Source organism: Vespula pensylvanica, chromosome 2 (assembly GCF_014466175.1).
Source record: "Vespula pensylvanica isolate Volc-1 chromosome 2, ASM1446617v1, whole genome shotgun sequence".
Lineage (NCBI taxonomy): Eukaryota > Metazoa > Arthropoda > Insecta > Hymenoptera > Vespidae > Vespula > Vespula pensylvanica.
In genome coordinates, this window is record NC_057686.1 from 499,088 (window position 1) to 514,634 (window position 15,547).

Below are 15,547 nucleotides of genomic sequence, written 5' to 3' on the forward strand. Positions count from 1 at the left end.
AAACGGGGATACGAGAACGGTACCTGGGAACGCGAACCGCGAATAATAATTGCGTCGAAACAGTCACCGATTCCCTTCGACGTTTGTTCCCTGTCCCGGCAAATGACGCTTCGCTACACGCCTACCTGTCTACCTCTCTCTCTCTCTCTCTCTCTCTCTCTCTCTTCCTCTCTCTCTCTCTCTTTTTTCTCTATCATCGCTCTATCTCTCACGAACTCGCTGAAAAGATCCGCAAGCTTCATAAAACGAGCATGCCTACTCCTCGCGTAATTAGTGATCGAGTATTCTTAAAGAGAAAAAAAAATAAGTAAATGAACAAATAAAAATAATAAAATATACTAAGGAAAAGTAATAACACCGGTACTATCTGTGCATACTTTCGAAACCAAAAGAAAAGAATTATTATTAACAAGAATAATAGTAAGAGTAATATGATTTAGACGTTTTACTTAGAAAAAAGTTAATGTCTGCGTAAAGGGAATGGAAAAAGAAAAAAAAATACAAATTAAACAAAAAGAATCATTTTCCCCTTTTATAGAACTTACCCTTTCTTTTTTCCGGGATTGCTCTTAAGTACTTGAATATATATGTATATCGTGTAGCACGATACGATTACGTACGTATATGCGTGAGGTTTCCCGCTTTCTCTTCTTCTTGGTGTGTTCGCGAACCAAAGAGTACGAGTTTGAATGAAATCAAGTATCGAACGAACAAGAGAATTAATCCTTTCCACTTGGCCCGTAACGAACGCAACGAAGCCCGGCAACGGATTTAGCTCTTGTGCATTGAAAGCCAATAACTTGGCGTTGGGTCATCGTAATGACACTTTATAAGTCACCGTCAAGCGTCTTTCATCGCTAGGAACGAATAGACGTCTCTCTCACTCTCTCTCTCTCTCTCTCTCTCTCTCTCTCTCTCTCTCTCTCTCTCTCTGTCTCTCTTTTATCAGATCGATCCCGTACCAAAATTGGTGTAAACGTGCGAGAAGACTAATCGAAAGACAATTTAAAAGATAAAGACTTTTATTCTCTCTTTCTCTTTCTCTTTAAAAATTAATTAGATTTAGTTTAGATCGTACGATCTAATACGTAAATTAATAGTAATTAGTTTAGATCGTACGATCGAAGAAATTGGCGTATAATTGGTAATTCAATAATAACATTATATTTCTCAAACGGCGACAAATGTGATGAACGTTGAAAAGATTTGACACATGCGAAAGATCAACTCCGCCCTACTCCCACCATCTCCCACCATCTCCCCGACGAAAAACGTATCGATCTTGGAAGAACTTCGGATTAGCACGAGCATGAGCTTAAACGGTGAACGTGCCGTGATCGACTTGTTTTTCCTCGTTGCACTCCTCTTCCTAAACTACCCTCGGCGTTGTAACGGTAGACGACAAAACGTATCGTATTACCAGCGATCGTTAACCACGGCATAAAGAGTTTATATTCGAGAATGGCACTTACGTGCGGCAAACGTGCGTCAGGCAAAGGTGGATATAATAATCGATATACGTAAGGGGAGAATCATTTTCTATTCTCGTTGTAAGAAGAATGGAATCGTGTTCGCAATTTAACGAACATGGGGTAACAAAATTATGCCGGCGTACGTACCGATTATTTATCCAAACTTATCATCCCCATATAAACTGTAATGAATATATTTCTTAACGTAAGTATCATCTTATCGATAAAAAGTTATCAAGCTCGTGAAGGAATCATTTTCGAATGAATTGGAAAAAGAAATCTTCGAACCGTCTAGCTCTTGCGGAAGAAATCTAAAACGGGCAAAGAAAATACGGTAATGTGAATCCAAGGTTGGAAAAGAAAGAAGAAGAAAGAGAAGAAGAAGAAGAAGAAGAAGATGATGAAGAGGAAGAATAACGTAAGACGATCGAAGAGCAAAAGAAGAGGCAACGCCTAATGCTCTCCTTCGGACTTGGGTGATACGTAAAGCCGCGCAAAGAATTAGGCTGCAAAAAGGTGGAGCACGTTCCTCTCTCTCTCTCTCTCGCTCTTTCTTTTTCTTTTTATTCTTTTCTCTCTTTCTCTCTCTCTCTTTCTTTTTCTCTGGTTTTCTCTATCTGTCTCTCTTGTTCTATCTCTATCCATCTCGAGAGGAACCACTGTGTTTGGTGTTTATACCTGCTCCTTAGAAAGGGTCGGTGGATGCTTACAAACAGGCGGTTGTCAGATTTCTTTTATCTTTCCCGGGGCATCTGTGTATAGGCCGAAGCCTCTGGCGTTACGCTCCTCTTTTCGTTTCCTCCTCGTTCGGAGCTGGTGGTCCTCCTTTTAGCTCCCCTCTTCATTTCTCGAGTCGACGTCCTCGAGTAAGGACGACGGAGAGACGAGGAAGAGAGATTCAGTGAAATCCTTTAATCGTTTAATTACCCTCTACTGGGATATTCGATATCAGAAAGAGAAAGAGAGAGAGGATTAAGAGGAAGAGAAGGCAGTATTACTTTGAGACGCCCTGATAAGAAAATATTCACTAGTTGGATCTCTTATAATCTCTTAATTACCGTAACGGATATTTAATATCAAAGAACAAGGAGCAAGAGTGACGAAAGGAAAACAGATAATTCCGATTGAAATGATTTATCGACGAAGGACAATCTTTATAAAAAAAATCAAAGAAAATTACCTTGAGCGAACGAAGAAGCGGAAGCGAAAGAAGAAGAAGAAGAAGAAGAAGAAGAAGAGGACATCGAAACGAGATCGGATCGTCCACGCCGTAGACAGACAGACCGTTCTCGCTTCCCTCTAGCAACGAGGAATACGGGGGAAGTAGTATGGCTTCCGAAGCCTCAGTGTCTATACCTACCACCTTCCGAGTAGTGACCGTACTGAAACGTCTCTCCATCTATCCAGTTCTACCTACCAACCTACCTACCTACCTACCTACCTACATTTCTGCCGATCTAGAAGACCCCGAATTATCAAACTAAGAATTTACTCATCTCTCTCTCTCTCTCTTTCTCTGTATCTCTGCCGCCCTCCTTCTGTCGAAAGCGGCATACTTAAAATCGGAAGAGAAATGCCTTCTAATTCCTTTCTTCCTTTCCACCTTTCCCGTTCTTCAAATCCGTAAACGACGATCAAATTTTCTCGCTCGAGTATTACGACGAGTACCTGTTGTTATTCGACGCAAGGATAAGCGAGAAGCGGATAATGCTCTCAACGGGTCTCTCTCTCTCTCTCTCTCTCTCTCTCTCTCTTTCTCTGACCCCTCAGGTATGCTCTCAAGAGCGTGATCTCTTGAAGAAAGAGGAGAGGAGACGGAAAAAGAGAGCGAGGCTTTAGCTTTAAGCGGATTTTTCCTCTTAACGATCTACATCGCCCCGTTTTTGGCGTTCCTCGAATTCCTAACTGAAAAAAAGAGGAAAGAGGACAAGAAAAACATGTCTTTCCATTTCTATCTCAGATTACATCGTTCTACTGGCACGATTATACGACCAAATAGCGAATTTATTGTTTTGTATCTCGGTACAGATTGGGGCTGATGTCGACGCTGATAAGCGCCCGATATCCCGTCGGTGTCTTCTTCCCGCCAACGTTGCAACATCTTCATCAGCATCAGCAACAACAGCAACATCAGCAACAGCAGCAACAACAACAGCAACATCACTCGCGTTTAGCGACGGTCTCCTCGGCGCTGAGCAATGCCGTCCAAGTCGGTGGACAAGCGGCTGACATCAGTGACGTCACAGCAGAAGCCAGCATCAGAGGAGTCCTTCCTGGTGGACCGACAGCTTGGCCGTTTCCATGGAGGCCCGCTCACGGATTGCAAACGCTCGAACATCCGTCGCCAGGCGACGTCGTTGGCGCTCTCAGCCGCGTCAGCCCTGCTTCCGCCTCCTTTCCGCAAAAGGGTGAGTCTACGAACGACTTAAATTCCAGTTTACAGGAAATAGGAGGAGTTTAGGAGAAGAACCGTAGGCTAGATACGGATTTAGATCGACTTTAGATCGAAACGCTTCGTTCGGACTCGTTAAGTGCATCGCGATCGATAAAGAACACCGGGACGTCTAATGCGCTTCGCTGGGAGACCGTGACAAACCGATGGAAATATCCAAAGGGATTCTCTCGTATTCCATTAGTTCAACCTTTGGTCCACGCGATTTACTTCGAACGAGTCGTTGTAATTTTTTCCTTTGTATCCGTAATAGGAAAGTAGTAAATTACGCTAGACTGCGAACGCGCGTGCTTTCGGCTAAATTTGTTTCTTTCTTTTGTTATCTTTCGGATATAGTCCTTTAGTCTTTTCTTTCTCGTGTTTCGGATCGAACGCGTTCGGAGTACGGGTCAAAGTCGTGCTTATCTTGTTATCTCATCTTTGATCGGGAGGAAGAACAGGAGAAAAGGACGAGAAAGGGCCTAGAGAGAAGCAAGAAAGACGGTCGAAGGGAGAACCAAGTGGTATACATACACGTATTTATAGGCGAGAACGTGTACGACGTCGAGTACGGCTTCCACGGCTTCCGCCGCGACAAACCAACGACGATCGCCTTACCCGTCGATCGTTTTGCTCTTGTCACTTCGCTCTAGTCTCGTTCGACTCCCTCGGACATATTCCGTCTAGCGATTCGGACGCGACCGCGAGATCGGTTGAACCTTATCTACGTAAATTCGTCGATTATCAAACGCGCGAGAGAACGACTCTCGACGAAATACGTTGCGTAATTTGTCGATCGAGCGATTAAACGACCGAACGCGCTAGAGATGCATTTGCACGGATACTTGATCTAGCTAGGCCAATTACGTCGATGTGAATAAATAGAATATTAATTGGCGGACTACCAATCGAGTAAATAATCAATGCGGCTAGCACCGATAGCTGGTAGATTATCGTAAATAGGCTAGCACGCACACAAGCGCGAATGCTTGGCATTTCGAGGAAATAATCCGAAATAATAGTCTCTTAGGAGGGGGTAGAAAAAGGAAGAGATAGGTGCGCTGTACGTATAGAAGAGGAGGAAGTAACGCGTAGAGTAACGTAGAGGGATGGATACGTAGATAGGGTAATCGATCGTGAGGGTAATATCGATAGGAAAGGGATAAATCGAGGATGAACGTTGTGTGCGAGCAGACGAGCTGGAGGACGAGAACGGCGAGGACCGGCTGCACCGGACGAGGAGTTCATCGAGCGGCGACGAGGCTCACGACGAGCTAGCCGACGGGGACGATTGCCAAGATGGCGACGGCGACGGCGACTCGACGAACGCAGGATTGCACGGTGGCGTGGGCGGTGGGTCGGCCGGTGGTGGAGGGGTCGGTGGAGGTGGAGGAGGAGGAGGAGGAGGAGGTGGAGGAGGAGGCGGCGGCGGTGGAGGCGGCGGCGGCGGCGGCGGCGGCGGGAGTACCGGTGGTCAGAGCAACGGAGTACAAGTTGGCCTAGACTCGCGGGATTCCGGTAGCATAAAGCGCAAGAAGAAGACGCGCACGGTGTTCTCGCGATCGCAGGTCTTCCAATTGGAATCGACGTTCGACATGAAACGCTATCTGTCGTCGTCGGAACGGGCAGGCCTCGCTGCGTCCTTGAGATTGACGGAGACTCAGGTGAAGATCTGGTTCCAGAATCGTCGCAACAAGTGGAAAAGACAATTGGCCGCCGAATTGGAGGCCGCAAATATGGCGCACGCCGCTCAGAGACTCGTCAGGGTGCCGATACTGTACCACGAAGCTTCCGCGGGTAGCGCTAGTTCGGCTGGAGTATCCGTCTCGGTAACGGCACCGCCTCAACCACCAACGGCACCGTCCTCGGCCGTCTCCTCGGTGCTCTCGCATTCCGTCGGCGTTGGCGTCGGCGTCGGGGTTGGCACTTCCTGTGCCCCGGTAGTCGGCCAAACTGCCCAACCGATCTTCTACTCTCATCACCATCAACACCATCATCATCATCCGGCTCACGTGCAGCCTCACGCCCTTCTACCCCACCAAGTGCATCCCCAACCACCCCCGCCACCGCCACCACCACCCAACGGGCAACCGACCCAATCCTCCTCGCAATAACACCGTCCGCTCTTCTGCCCGATTACGATCGTCTTCGACCGGCAGCAACCTGCAGGAATCAGCTTGAGAAACGACCACGACGATCGCCCGAGGAAGGAGGATCAAGAGGAAGAGGTGGAAGTAAGGGACGTGGACGAAGAGGAAGAGGACGTTCTCTCGGTGTCCATCGACGATGCTCGACCTTCCGACGACCTCGACGTCGGATGAGCGTGATCATTATGCCATAAAAGAATGTACTGTCTCCCCTCTCTCTTTCTCTCTCACTCACTTGTTCTCTCTTTGTTCTCTCTCTCTCTCTTACTCCTCTCCATCTATCTCTCTAGCTCTCTAGCTCTATTTCTCTCTCTCTCTCTCTCTCTCTCTCTCTCTCTCTCTCTCTCTCTCTCACTCTTGATTTCTTTCTTTGCTTCGCGGGCTCGGGACTTTTCGTGCAAACGTCGATTCGAAGCTTCCTTCTTTTTCGACGTCCTCCATGAGAGAAAGACAAATCGAGAAAGAGGGAAGACGCAACTGCAACATCGCAACGCTCTTTACAAAGTCTCTCCCTCGCGAGAGAGTAAAATGGAGGTAGAGAAAATGAGAGAAAGAGAGAAAGAGAGAAGGGAAGAGAGGGGGAGAGAGAGAGAGAGAGAAAGACCGATATACATACAAAGTTCGCGTATGTACGCGACTGTGTATATTATCGGACGTAATCTCGGGCTCTTCTCTCTCTCTGTTTGGGGCTACGACCTTAGCTACGTCCTAAGACACGGCCAGGGTTCCTACGAATATATTCTACCTGTTGTGATAAGTATCCAAACGATTGATTTTATTAAACGAAACGGTAGAGTTACGAAAACAACGAGCAGCATCTCCTTCTTAATCTTCTTTTGCTATCTTTTTTGTTTTCCTTTCTTTTCCGTTCTTTTTTTAGCTACGATCGTTTGATCTTACCGCCATTATCTTCGACAGAAAATTATATGTGTCGTAACACGACGTAATAAGCGATTTCTGCACGAGTCATCGAAAAAAAAAAAAAAAGAGAAAAAGAAAAAGAAAAAATCCCAAGTTTACTTTCCTATCTCCGAGCATGAAGATATCAACGCGATCCCGTTCTCAAGGGTACCAAGAGATATCTACAGATCGTTACAGGATTCTTTAGACATTGATTTTACGCACGGAAAAAAAAAAGAAAGAAAAAGAAAAAAGAAAAGAAAAGAAAAGAAAAAAGAAAGGAAGGAAAAAAAAAAAAGAAAGAAAGCGGCACAGCCCTAAGAACGTCGAGGCAACGTGCTTCGCTTTGTTCGGAAAGAAACGTTGAACAAACTTCAAACCCAATCCTCCCTGGTTTGTCTGCATAGAAAACGATATCACGATTGGCAGGATGAAATTGCGTAATATTTCCTCTATATCGTCCTCACGAAAAATAATTTTCTCGAGGCGAAGGGTATCCTTATCGACTAGCTCCTTTCTTCCATTCGCGATCGTCGCGACTGGGGTAAGAGAAAACGATTACAATAAACGAGAGGTAGCTTGATCTTATTGTTTGACGCGATGCGGTTTCGCGCTTTGCACGTACCCGCCTTTCTTCGGTGCTCGTATGAGAGAGAGAGAGAGAGAGAGAGAGAAAGAGAAAGCATAGGAAAGATATAAAGTAAAAGAGAAAGAAAAAAAGAAAGATAGAAAGAATGTTTTGCCATCATCGACGTCGTCATCGTCATTTCGACTACTACCTTTACCGAAGCTCTTAGTTGCAACCACGAGGGAGAACGTACGACAATGGCCGCTCGCTCTCTTTTCTTCCATCGACGCGTTCTCTCGCGGCATATATCTTCCCTCACTCTTTCTCTTTCTCTCTGTCTTTCTGTCTCTCTCTCTTTCTCTATATATATGTATATATATATATATATGCATATATATATATATATATATATCTGTCTCTACCTCTCTCTCTTTCTCCACACAGTGTTTCTACACGAGACATATCTATCCCGAGTAAGTACGCGCATCTAAGTATGTAGGTGCATTTCAATCATCCTTCTCATACCCTGCCATCGCACCTTCGACTCTTTTCCTCTCTGATCTCTTTCTCTCTCTCTCTCTCTCTCTCTCTCTCTCTCTCGCATATTCTGTACAAGCCTTTCATCCGTAAGTCTGACTTTTTCTTCTCACTCACTCACTCATTTCTCATGCTCTGTTTTAGTTTCGTTCTTTCTACAGCGTCACCCGAACCCGTCCGCACGCGATAATCTTTTGTATAGCACAGAGAGAGAGAGAAAGAGTTACCGGTATCGAAGGGTACACCACCGATTCTCTTCGTTCTTTATGTATATATATATATATATATATTCACACACACACATATATATATGTATATATCTTTATCTACCTATCCCCAAAGCCGTTTCATTTACTCGACAAATCGATCGACCGACTGACGGCAGCCAGTCCGGCCAGTTCGATCTAACTATCCATTTGTTTTTACGCCTCGTCCTCGTACACCTACCGTCGGACCACAAAATTGTTGGCGAAACCACGGGACGATATGTCAAAGCCCATTCGGCCATTCGCTTCAAAGTCTAGAGCTGCGTTTTGATTCGGACTCGGCCGCTCGTGATCGCCGCGATTCGATTCGTCGAATAAGGGTGGAACGGTGAAAAGAAGGGGGACTGATTCGCCGACGGATAAAAGGGAAAAACGAGAGAGCGAGAGAGATAAAGAGAGAATTGTCCGGAGATCGATCGATTAGATTACGTTTTTCCTTCGCGTTTAATATCCCATAGATTAGGTATCCTTCGACGGTAATATAATCCTCGTAATAGCGAACATTCGGGATAAGATTCTCGAGATCCGTTGCTTGCTTTTTCCTGGCTTCTCCATCGACCGACCAAGGAATCGAAATTTAACGGCACGCGCGTATCCCTTTCGCGCCAAAAACTCTCTTCCTTTTTTCTTTTTTCCAATCAGTTTTTTCATCATCCCGGGTCGATGCTTCGAACGATTCGACGACCACAGTTGTTAAAACGAGTCGATAACAATTCGAAACAACTCTTTGTTTTTTAGAGTTGATGGAAAGGTAGGGACAAAAATATTCCACGCAAAATACTCCCAGTGCCATGCCCGGTAAATAGAGAGTTATTTCGTATGAAAATTGTTATTGACGATTCGAATCGTTCGATATATGTACGTGTAACATGTACCTACGTACATTTTATTACATTCGGTAGAACTCCCATTGATTATTTTTTCCGTACCTCGAAACCGAGTGTATATTCAACAAAATGGCGGACGGATGCCATGTCCGCCATGTCGAGATTTTTCGAAAAGGTAAAGAACCGAGAAGGAGCCGGTCGATCGATCGAAAGTAACGTGGCCGAAAAGGATGCATTGTCGTCGACAATCTAGAGTCGAATTGCGTCGCTCCGCCCTCTTCCTACGTATAGTATCGCAAAGTAATTTAACGCGTAGGGGACCACGCTCTACCTCTCTCCCTCATCTCTTTTTCTTCATCCTACCGACCCAATGTACGGCGATCGCGTTACATTAACGAGTTTGCGCTAAATCTACGAATAAAGAAGGCAAAGAATCGAGCTTCTCGACCCTGTGATTTTTCTCGAAATCTCGACTAAAATCATGCCTAAAAAACTCGACCATTTGCTCGAACGAGCTACAAGCGTGTTACTATTTCATTCGTTTATTTCATCGATTAAAACGATTCTCTCGAGCTTTCGTTAGTCATCAAGAACCAAAACTCCCTCGAAGTTGTTGAGAAACAGAAAGAGAGATAAGAGGTGGGAGAAAAAAGAACGATAAAAAGTAAAAGAGAAAGAGGGTAGAGACGTTTTAATCGGTCGCATCGCGTTTAGTTTCTCGACTAGCAGCTAATCGAGTTAATTACCTGGCACGATAAAGCACGACGATGACGATGACGACTTCACGACAGCTGCGAGAAGAAAAAGGGCAAACGACGCAGATGACGCCTCGTCAAGCTTACTCTTCTCTATCTTTTTCTCTCTAAAACACGCGCGCGCGCGCGCTCGTTCTATTCTCTTTCTTTCCTTCTTTCAAACAACAAACTCGCCCACACAATTCGTAGTTCTTATCACACGTTTTCGATCCTTTCGTGACCGTTATTATCGTCTCCTCGGAAAGGTCCTGACCGAATAATTACTCTAATGGATATACAACTTGTTTCTCTCTCTCTCTCTCTCTCTCTCTCTCTCTGTCTCTCTCTCTCTCTCTCTCTCTCTCTATCTCTCTTTCTTTCTTTTTTTGGGAAATCTATCGGCGCTGCGCGAGGGTGGACGCCGCGCACGCCAGCCTTGCGTTAGCCACCTCGAAAGCCACACCCCTACTCGATATGACGCGATCTTCTTCACAAGACGAAACGATTTGTCTCCGCTCTTACCTCGACTCGACAACAATGTTTGTTTTCGTTTCATTCGAACACGATCGTATCGGTTATAATCGTTTATATTTGGATTGTTTTTTTGCTTTTTCTTTTCTTTCTTTTTCTTTTCTTATCACTAAGCTGTAATCGATAATTTTTCTCGATATGTATATTTATCCGTCCAAAATTTGATCACGAAAGCTTCTTTAAACTGGACTTTCCTCCTTTTGTTAGAGACTATCTAAACATAATCGATTGGAAAAAAATCCTATTGACATTGCATCAACGAAAGTGTAAAACGTTTAACATGATCCAGTTACGCGTCCCTCGACGTAAATCGTATATGTGTGTGTATATATACGTACACACACATATATATATATATATATATATATATTATACTTCGGAGAATGTGTAATGAAATATATATTGTACATACATAATACGAGATATGCCGAATACGTAATGCACATATACATATATATATGTACATATTACACGGGGACATCATTTATTTGACAAATCTTTTATTCCATCGTCGTACGACACCTGTCCGCATACAAGCGATCGCGCTCACTTACTTACTTACTTACTTACTTACTTACTTACTTACTTACTAACTTATATATGAAAAAAAAACAAACTATAAAAAGAAGGCAAAACGAACAAAAAAAGAAACAAAAGAAACGAAAAGAAAAGAAAAACAAACTCGCACAGTAAGAGCACAGTCCGAGATCTGATTCCAACGAATAAGAAGAGAAGGTTCAAAGGAAGCTCGAAGACTTTCGAGAAGGGTGGTTTCAGGGCCTTCGATGATCGAAGACCGACCCTGACACGACGACAAAGCGAACGTGCGAGAGTGAGACGGGGAATTGAGAAAGAGAACGAAAAGGAGAGGGAGAGAGAGTGAGAGAGAGATAAAGAGAGGGAGTCAATGGGTATAAGTACTAAGCACGTAACTATGAAAGGAGCCGGGGGTTGCGAATCGTCGCTAGATTAAAAAGAGGCTCCCTTTTTCGCTTGCTCTTTTATGCCCGTGCAGTAACGGAGTACGCGCGCGCGCGCTCTTGCTCGTTCGTTCGTTCACCGTTCCTCTCCGGCGGCCGCATCCTGCATACTCACCCCATTTTTACTCTTTTTCTCTCTCTCTCTCTCTCTCTCTCTCTCTTTCTCACTCGTACGTCGCTTTTTGCGTTCACCCGCGTACCAATTCGCCTTCGATATTCTCGCGCTACACGTATGTCGATTCGAAAAAGCAATTCGAGGAGTTGAAGGACGTAAAGAGGAACCCCTACGAACCCTCCACTTCCCCCAACCCCCTCCTGCCCACCATATTTCGAATCTCTCACGTCGTATCTTTATTTATGTATCTATATGTATATATATACATATATGTGTGTATATATATATATATGTATGTGTGTATATATGTATGTATCTGTGCGTGTGCTCAGAGAAACTCGAATTGCGTTTATCCTGTCGACTTCTTTTTTATTCTTTTTCTACTATTCCTTCCTTCTTTTTCTTTTCTATATTTTTACATTCTTTTTCTTCCTCTTCTTCCTTCGATTCATACTCGATAATCCTCGATCGTAGGGGGATCGATAATGGGTATTATACGGTCGAGTGTTCTTTGAAAAAAGGACCCGCGATTAGGCCAAGTTCGTGTTTTGTCGAACGAACTCGATCAGACGGAAGAGGTAGTAGGTACTTACTTACTTACTTACTTACTTACTTACTTACTTATTTACTTACTTACTTACTTACCTACCTACCTACTTATTTATTTATTCACTTAAATACGTACGAGAAGAACTCGAGAGCTTTCGTACATTTAAACGTCAACGATACGCTCTTGTGATCGAGAACGATGATAAGTACGATACGAGTGTTTCGTAAAGAGTGTCACAAAAGGGTTTATATCGAGGGCTTCCATCACCTCGATTAAATGGTAGAGAAATCTCCATGGTACTCGGGTAAGTACGTGTTATTTATTAACAATACTTATTACATTTTCTAAGCGTTATCTATAGATCGTTATCTCTCTCTCTCTCTCTCTCTCTTTTCCTTAATTACCTTTAAACAAACTAAAGAAACAATGAAGTGTTGATTAACAAGAGTCTTGGAATAACAGTTATTGTCTGTCAAGCGTAGAAGTAATCTTGGAATTATCCGACGAAAATTAATTTTCTCGACGAGACAAAAGCACATTATCCCCTTAATCGCAATCCTTCCCACCCCTTCCTCTCCCACTTCTACCTCCACCTTCAGCATCGTCCCACGTTCATCCCTTCCCCACGTCCATATCACGTATTACGTATTTACTCAGTGTTCTTGCTTATCCCGAACAATGACGAATTTTCACCACCACGGCGGAGATCGACGAACGAATCAACGTTTAATCTTCCCCGCATAGCTCGCGCGATGCATTGTTCGCCGGAACGACGCGAAATGATGATTCCTTTATCCATTCCCATGACTACACCTCCGAGCCCAACCACCCCCGTGCCCATCCATTCCCAAACCCATTTCCGTGCGGTCGTGCAACGAATAAAATCAGTCTCGACCCGGTCAAGTTATAATCGTTCGTTTTCCATTGTTTCCTTTCGATCCAAAATCATGATGATGAAGAGATAGAGGGGAGAGACGAAAGAAGAGCGAAAGAGAGAAAGAGAGAATGAACGAGTGAGTGAGTGAGTGAGTGAGTGAATAAGTGAGTAAGAGAGAGAAGGAAAGACACACGAGAGTAGGTATATGTTCGTTGGCAAATGGATGGATGAACCTGAGCGAAAAAGGGTGCCTTTGAGCTGCCGAGTTCGTTCCTGCCAGATTAATTAACGAAGCACTCGCCCGGGGGCCGGAAAAGGATCTGCGACTCCGATATCAGACTAGCTAGCTACCTAATAGACTGATATTTCTGCCCACTTACCTGTCGGCTAGCTACTACTACTTTCGGATTATCGCCGATCCTTCCTGTCGATCTCGACGTTGGATTTTCGATTCTTTCCTATCGAATCGAATCGTTTATCATCTTTCCCTTTCTCCCTTTCTCTTTCTCTCTCTTTTTCTCTCTTCAATTATCTTTTACGAAAACTTTCTTTTTACCTTAGAAATAAATAAAACGACGAACGATTACGCAGAGACGATTAAATTTTCTCAAAGTGACGTTTGTAACAACGATAATTCGTTTAAAAATTAATAGAATTTAATCACTTCGACCGTCTCTTTCCTCTCTCTATCTCTCTCTGTCTTTCTTCTTTTCTTTCTTTTCTTCTTTCTTTTCTATCGTCGATCGCAATTCTTGAAAGAGACAACGGGATTCGAACGACTCTGTCTAGTGTTAACAGATGGTACCGAAAGTCGCGCGAAGAACGACACGGCCCGTAAAATGGAAGAAAAGAGGACGAAGAGCGATTATCGGGTCGCTTCATTGAAGCGACGCACGTTTACACGACGGGATCGGGGGAAGGGGAGGGGGTTGCCTACAAAGCGCGCCAGACTCGATTCCAATCTCACCGAATAGAAACATCCAATCGTTGCGTCGTGTGCTTTCGTTTCTGAACAAAATCCTTCTCTTCTCTTCTCTTTTTCTCTTTTTTTTTTCCTCTTTTTTTTGTTCCTCGTTGTTTTTTTATACCTTTTACAACAAGCAAGAAGAAAAAGGGAACGATTACCTGCCTGTAACGCCATGAAGTCAAACGATCGTTTGCATTCGAATCGGACGTATTTATAGATTCATTATTAAGGCAGATATAAATCTATTAAAACGAGTAATACTTTTATCAGAAATAATAAAGACACAGAATACGGAGATATCGATTGAAAAGAAAATTCGTGTCTTTCGTGTCGAGTAATAAATGAAATTCGAATATTTCGAGAATGTTGACGATATCTCTTTCGTTTACTAACGCGATCCAGAAATGTTGTTGTTCGTTCTGTCTACTCCTTTATAAACGAGACTTTAATTTCGATTTACTCTTTCGAATAAAAGGAGAGAGTTCTATCGCCGAGTATACAGAAACAGATACACAAACATTTATGTAAATATATGTGTATATATACGTGTGTGTATGTGTGTATATATGTATGTATACTTACGTACTTACACCGCATATGGGTCTCGCTCGTGCGGTAGATTTTGAAGCGTCCATCTAAGTAATTGCCGGAGCTTAGGAGTGTCGAGATGGCCCGCGGGGTGGTCCCGACTACGTTGATTAAACGCGAGATAAGATAGAAGCAACGCTCCACCTTCTCGCACGCGATACCAACTGTATTTTCTTTCGAGCTCTCCAATGACACATACACGTAAACATACATATCACGTAAACGCACACAACACGCGTAAGCACACACATACGTGCGCGCTTAGGCACGCGTACTCGCTCTTTCTCTCTCTCTCTCTCTTTTTTTCTTTTTAATCACGATCAAACGAACCGGCCTGGTTAAAGCGTTCTCCAGAACGATCATACTTTTATTAACCCAGCGTTGGCCGATTTACTGAGTCCAGATTAAATGAAAATGTATCGACGATCAAACGGATAAGTGAGTTTTATTTTTAAAAATAGTAAAAAAATCTTTCAATTCCTTTTAAATAAATTTTACTGATGAAGTTTTATGATACGCGTAGAGAATAAGATCGAATACCGATACAGAAATCAATAAATTCATCTTCCTTCCTTCCTTCTAGCTTACAAAAAAAAGAAGAAAAAGAAGGAAGAAAGAAAGGAAGGAGGGAAGGACAAATAATAGAAAACATTAGTCGGACGTATCGATTTACATAAAATTCCTGAGACAATCAGCGTGTTTACTAAACGTCCAAACAAAGTCGAAACACCTCAACGAACAGCAAGAAAGAACAACAACAACAACAACAAACAAAATTGTCGAGAAGAAAAGACGTCTAGCTCGGTACAAGTTACCCTCAGCTGTTCCCTATCGTCCCATACTCTTTTCCCTTCCCTCTCTCTTTAACGCTAATAATCAAAAACGGAAGATGAAAAAAAGAAGAAAAGACATCGTCGTCGTCGTCGTCGTCGTCGTCGTCGTCGTCGTCGTCGTTCCCGTTGTTCTTTTACGGAAACGATCGATGGCGCGCGAGAATCACGGCCTGTACCTAAACGGCCGACGTACACGACCGAAAAGAATCGGAGCGGAACCCCTG

At 43.7% G+C, this 15,547-nt stretch overlaps 1 protein-coding gene across 1 annotated transcript in view; it reads left to right on the top strand.

Annotated features, from left to right (window-relative positions):
* Positions 1-6,879, top strand: part of LOC122626944 (homeobox protein B-H1-like) — a 9,854-nt gene extending 2,975 nt beyond the window's left edge. Inside the window, exons 2-3 of the mRNA XM_043807564.1 lie at positions 3,501-3,880; positions 5,098-6,879. Of these exons, the coding sequence (XP_043663499.1) occupies positions 3,501-3,880; positions 5,098-6,017 (1,300 nt within the window). The 3' untranslated portion in view covers positions 6,018-6,879. The remainder of the gene's footprint in view (positions 1-3,500; positions 3,881-5,097) is intronic.
* Positions 6,880-15,547: the final 8,668 nt, after the last annotated feature.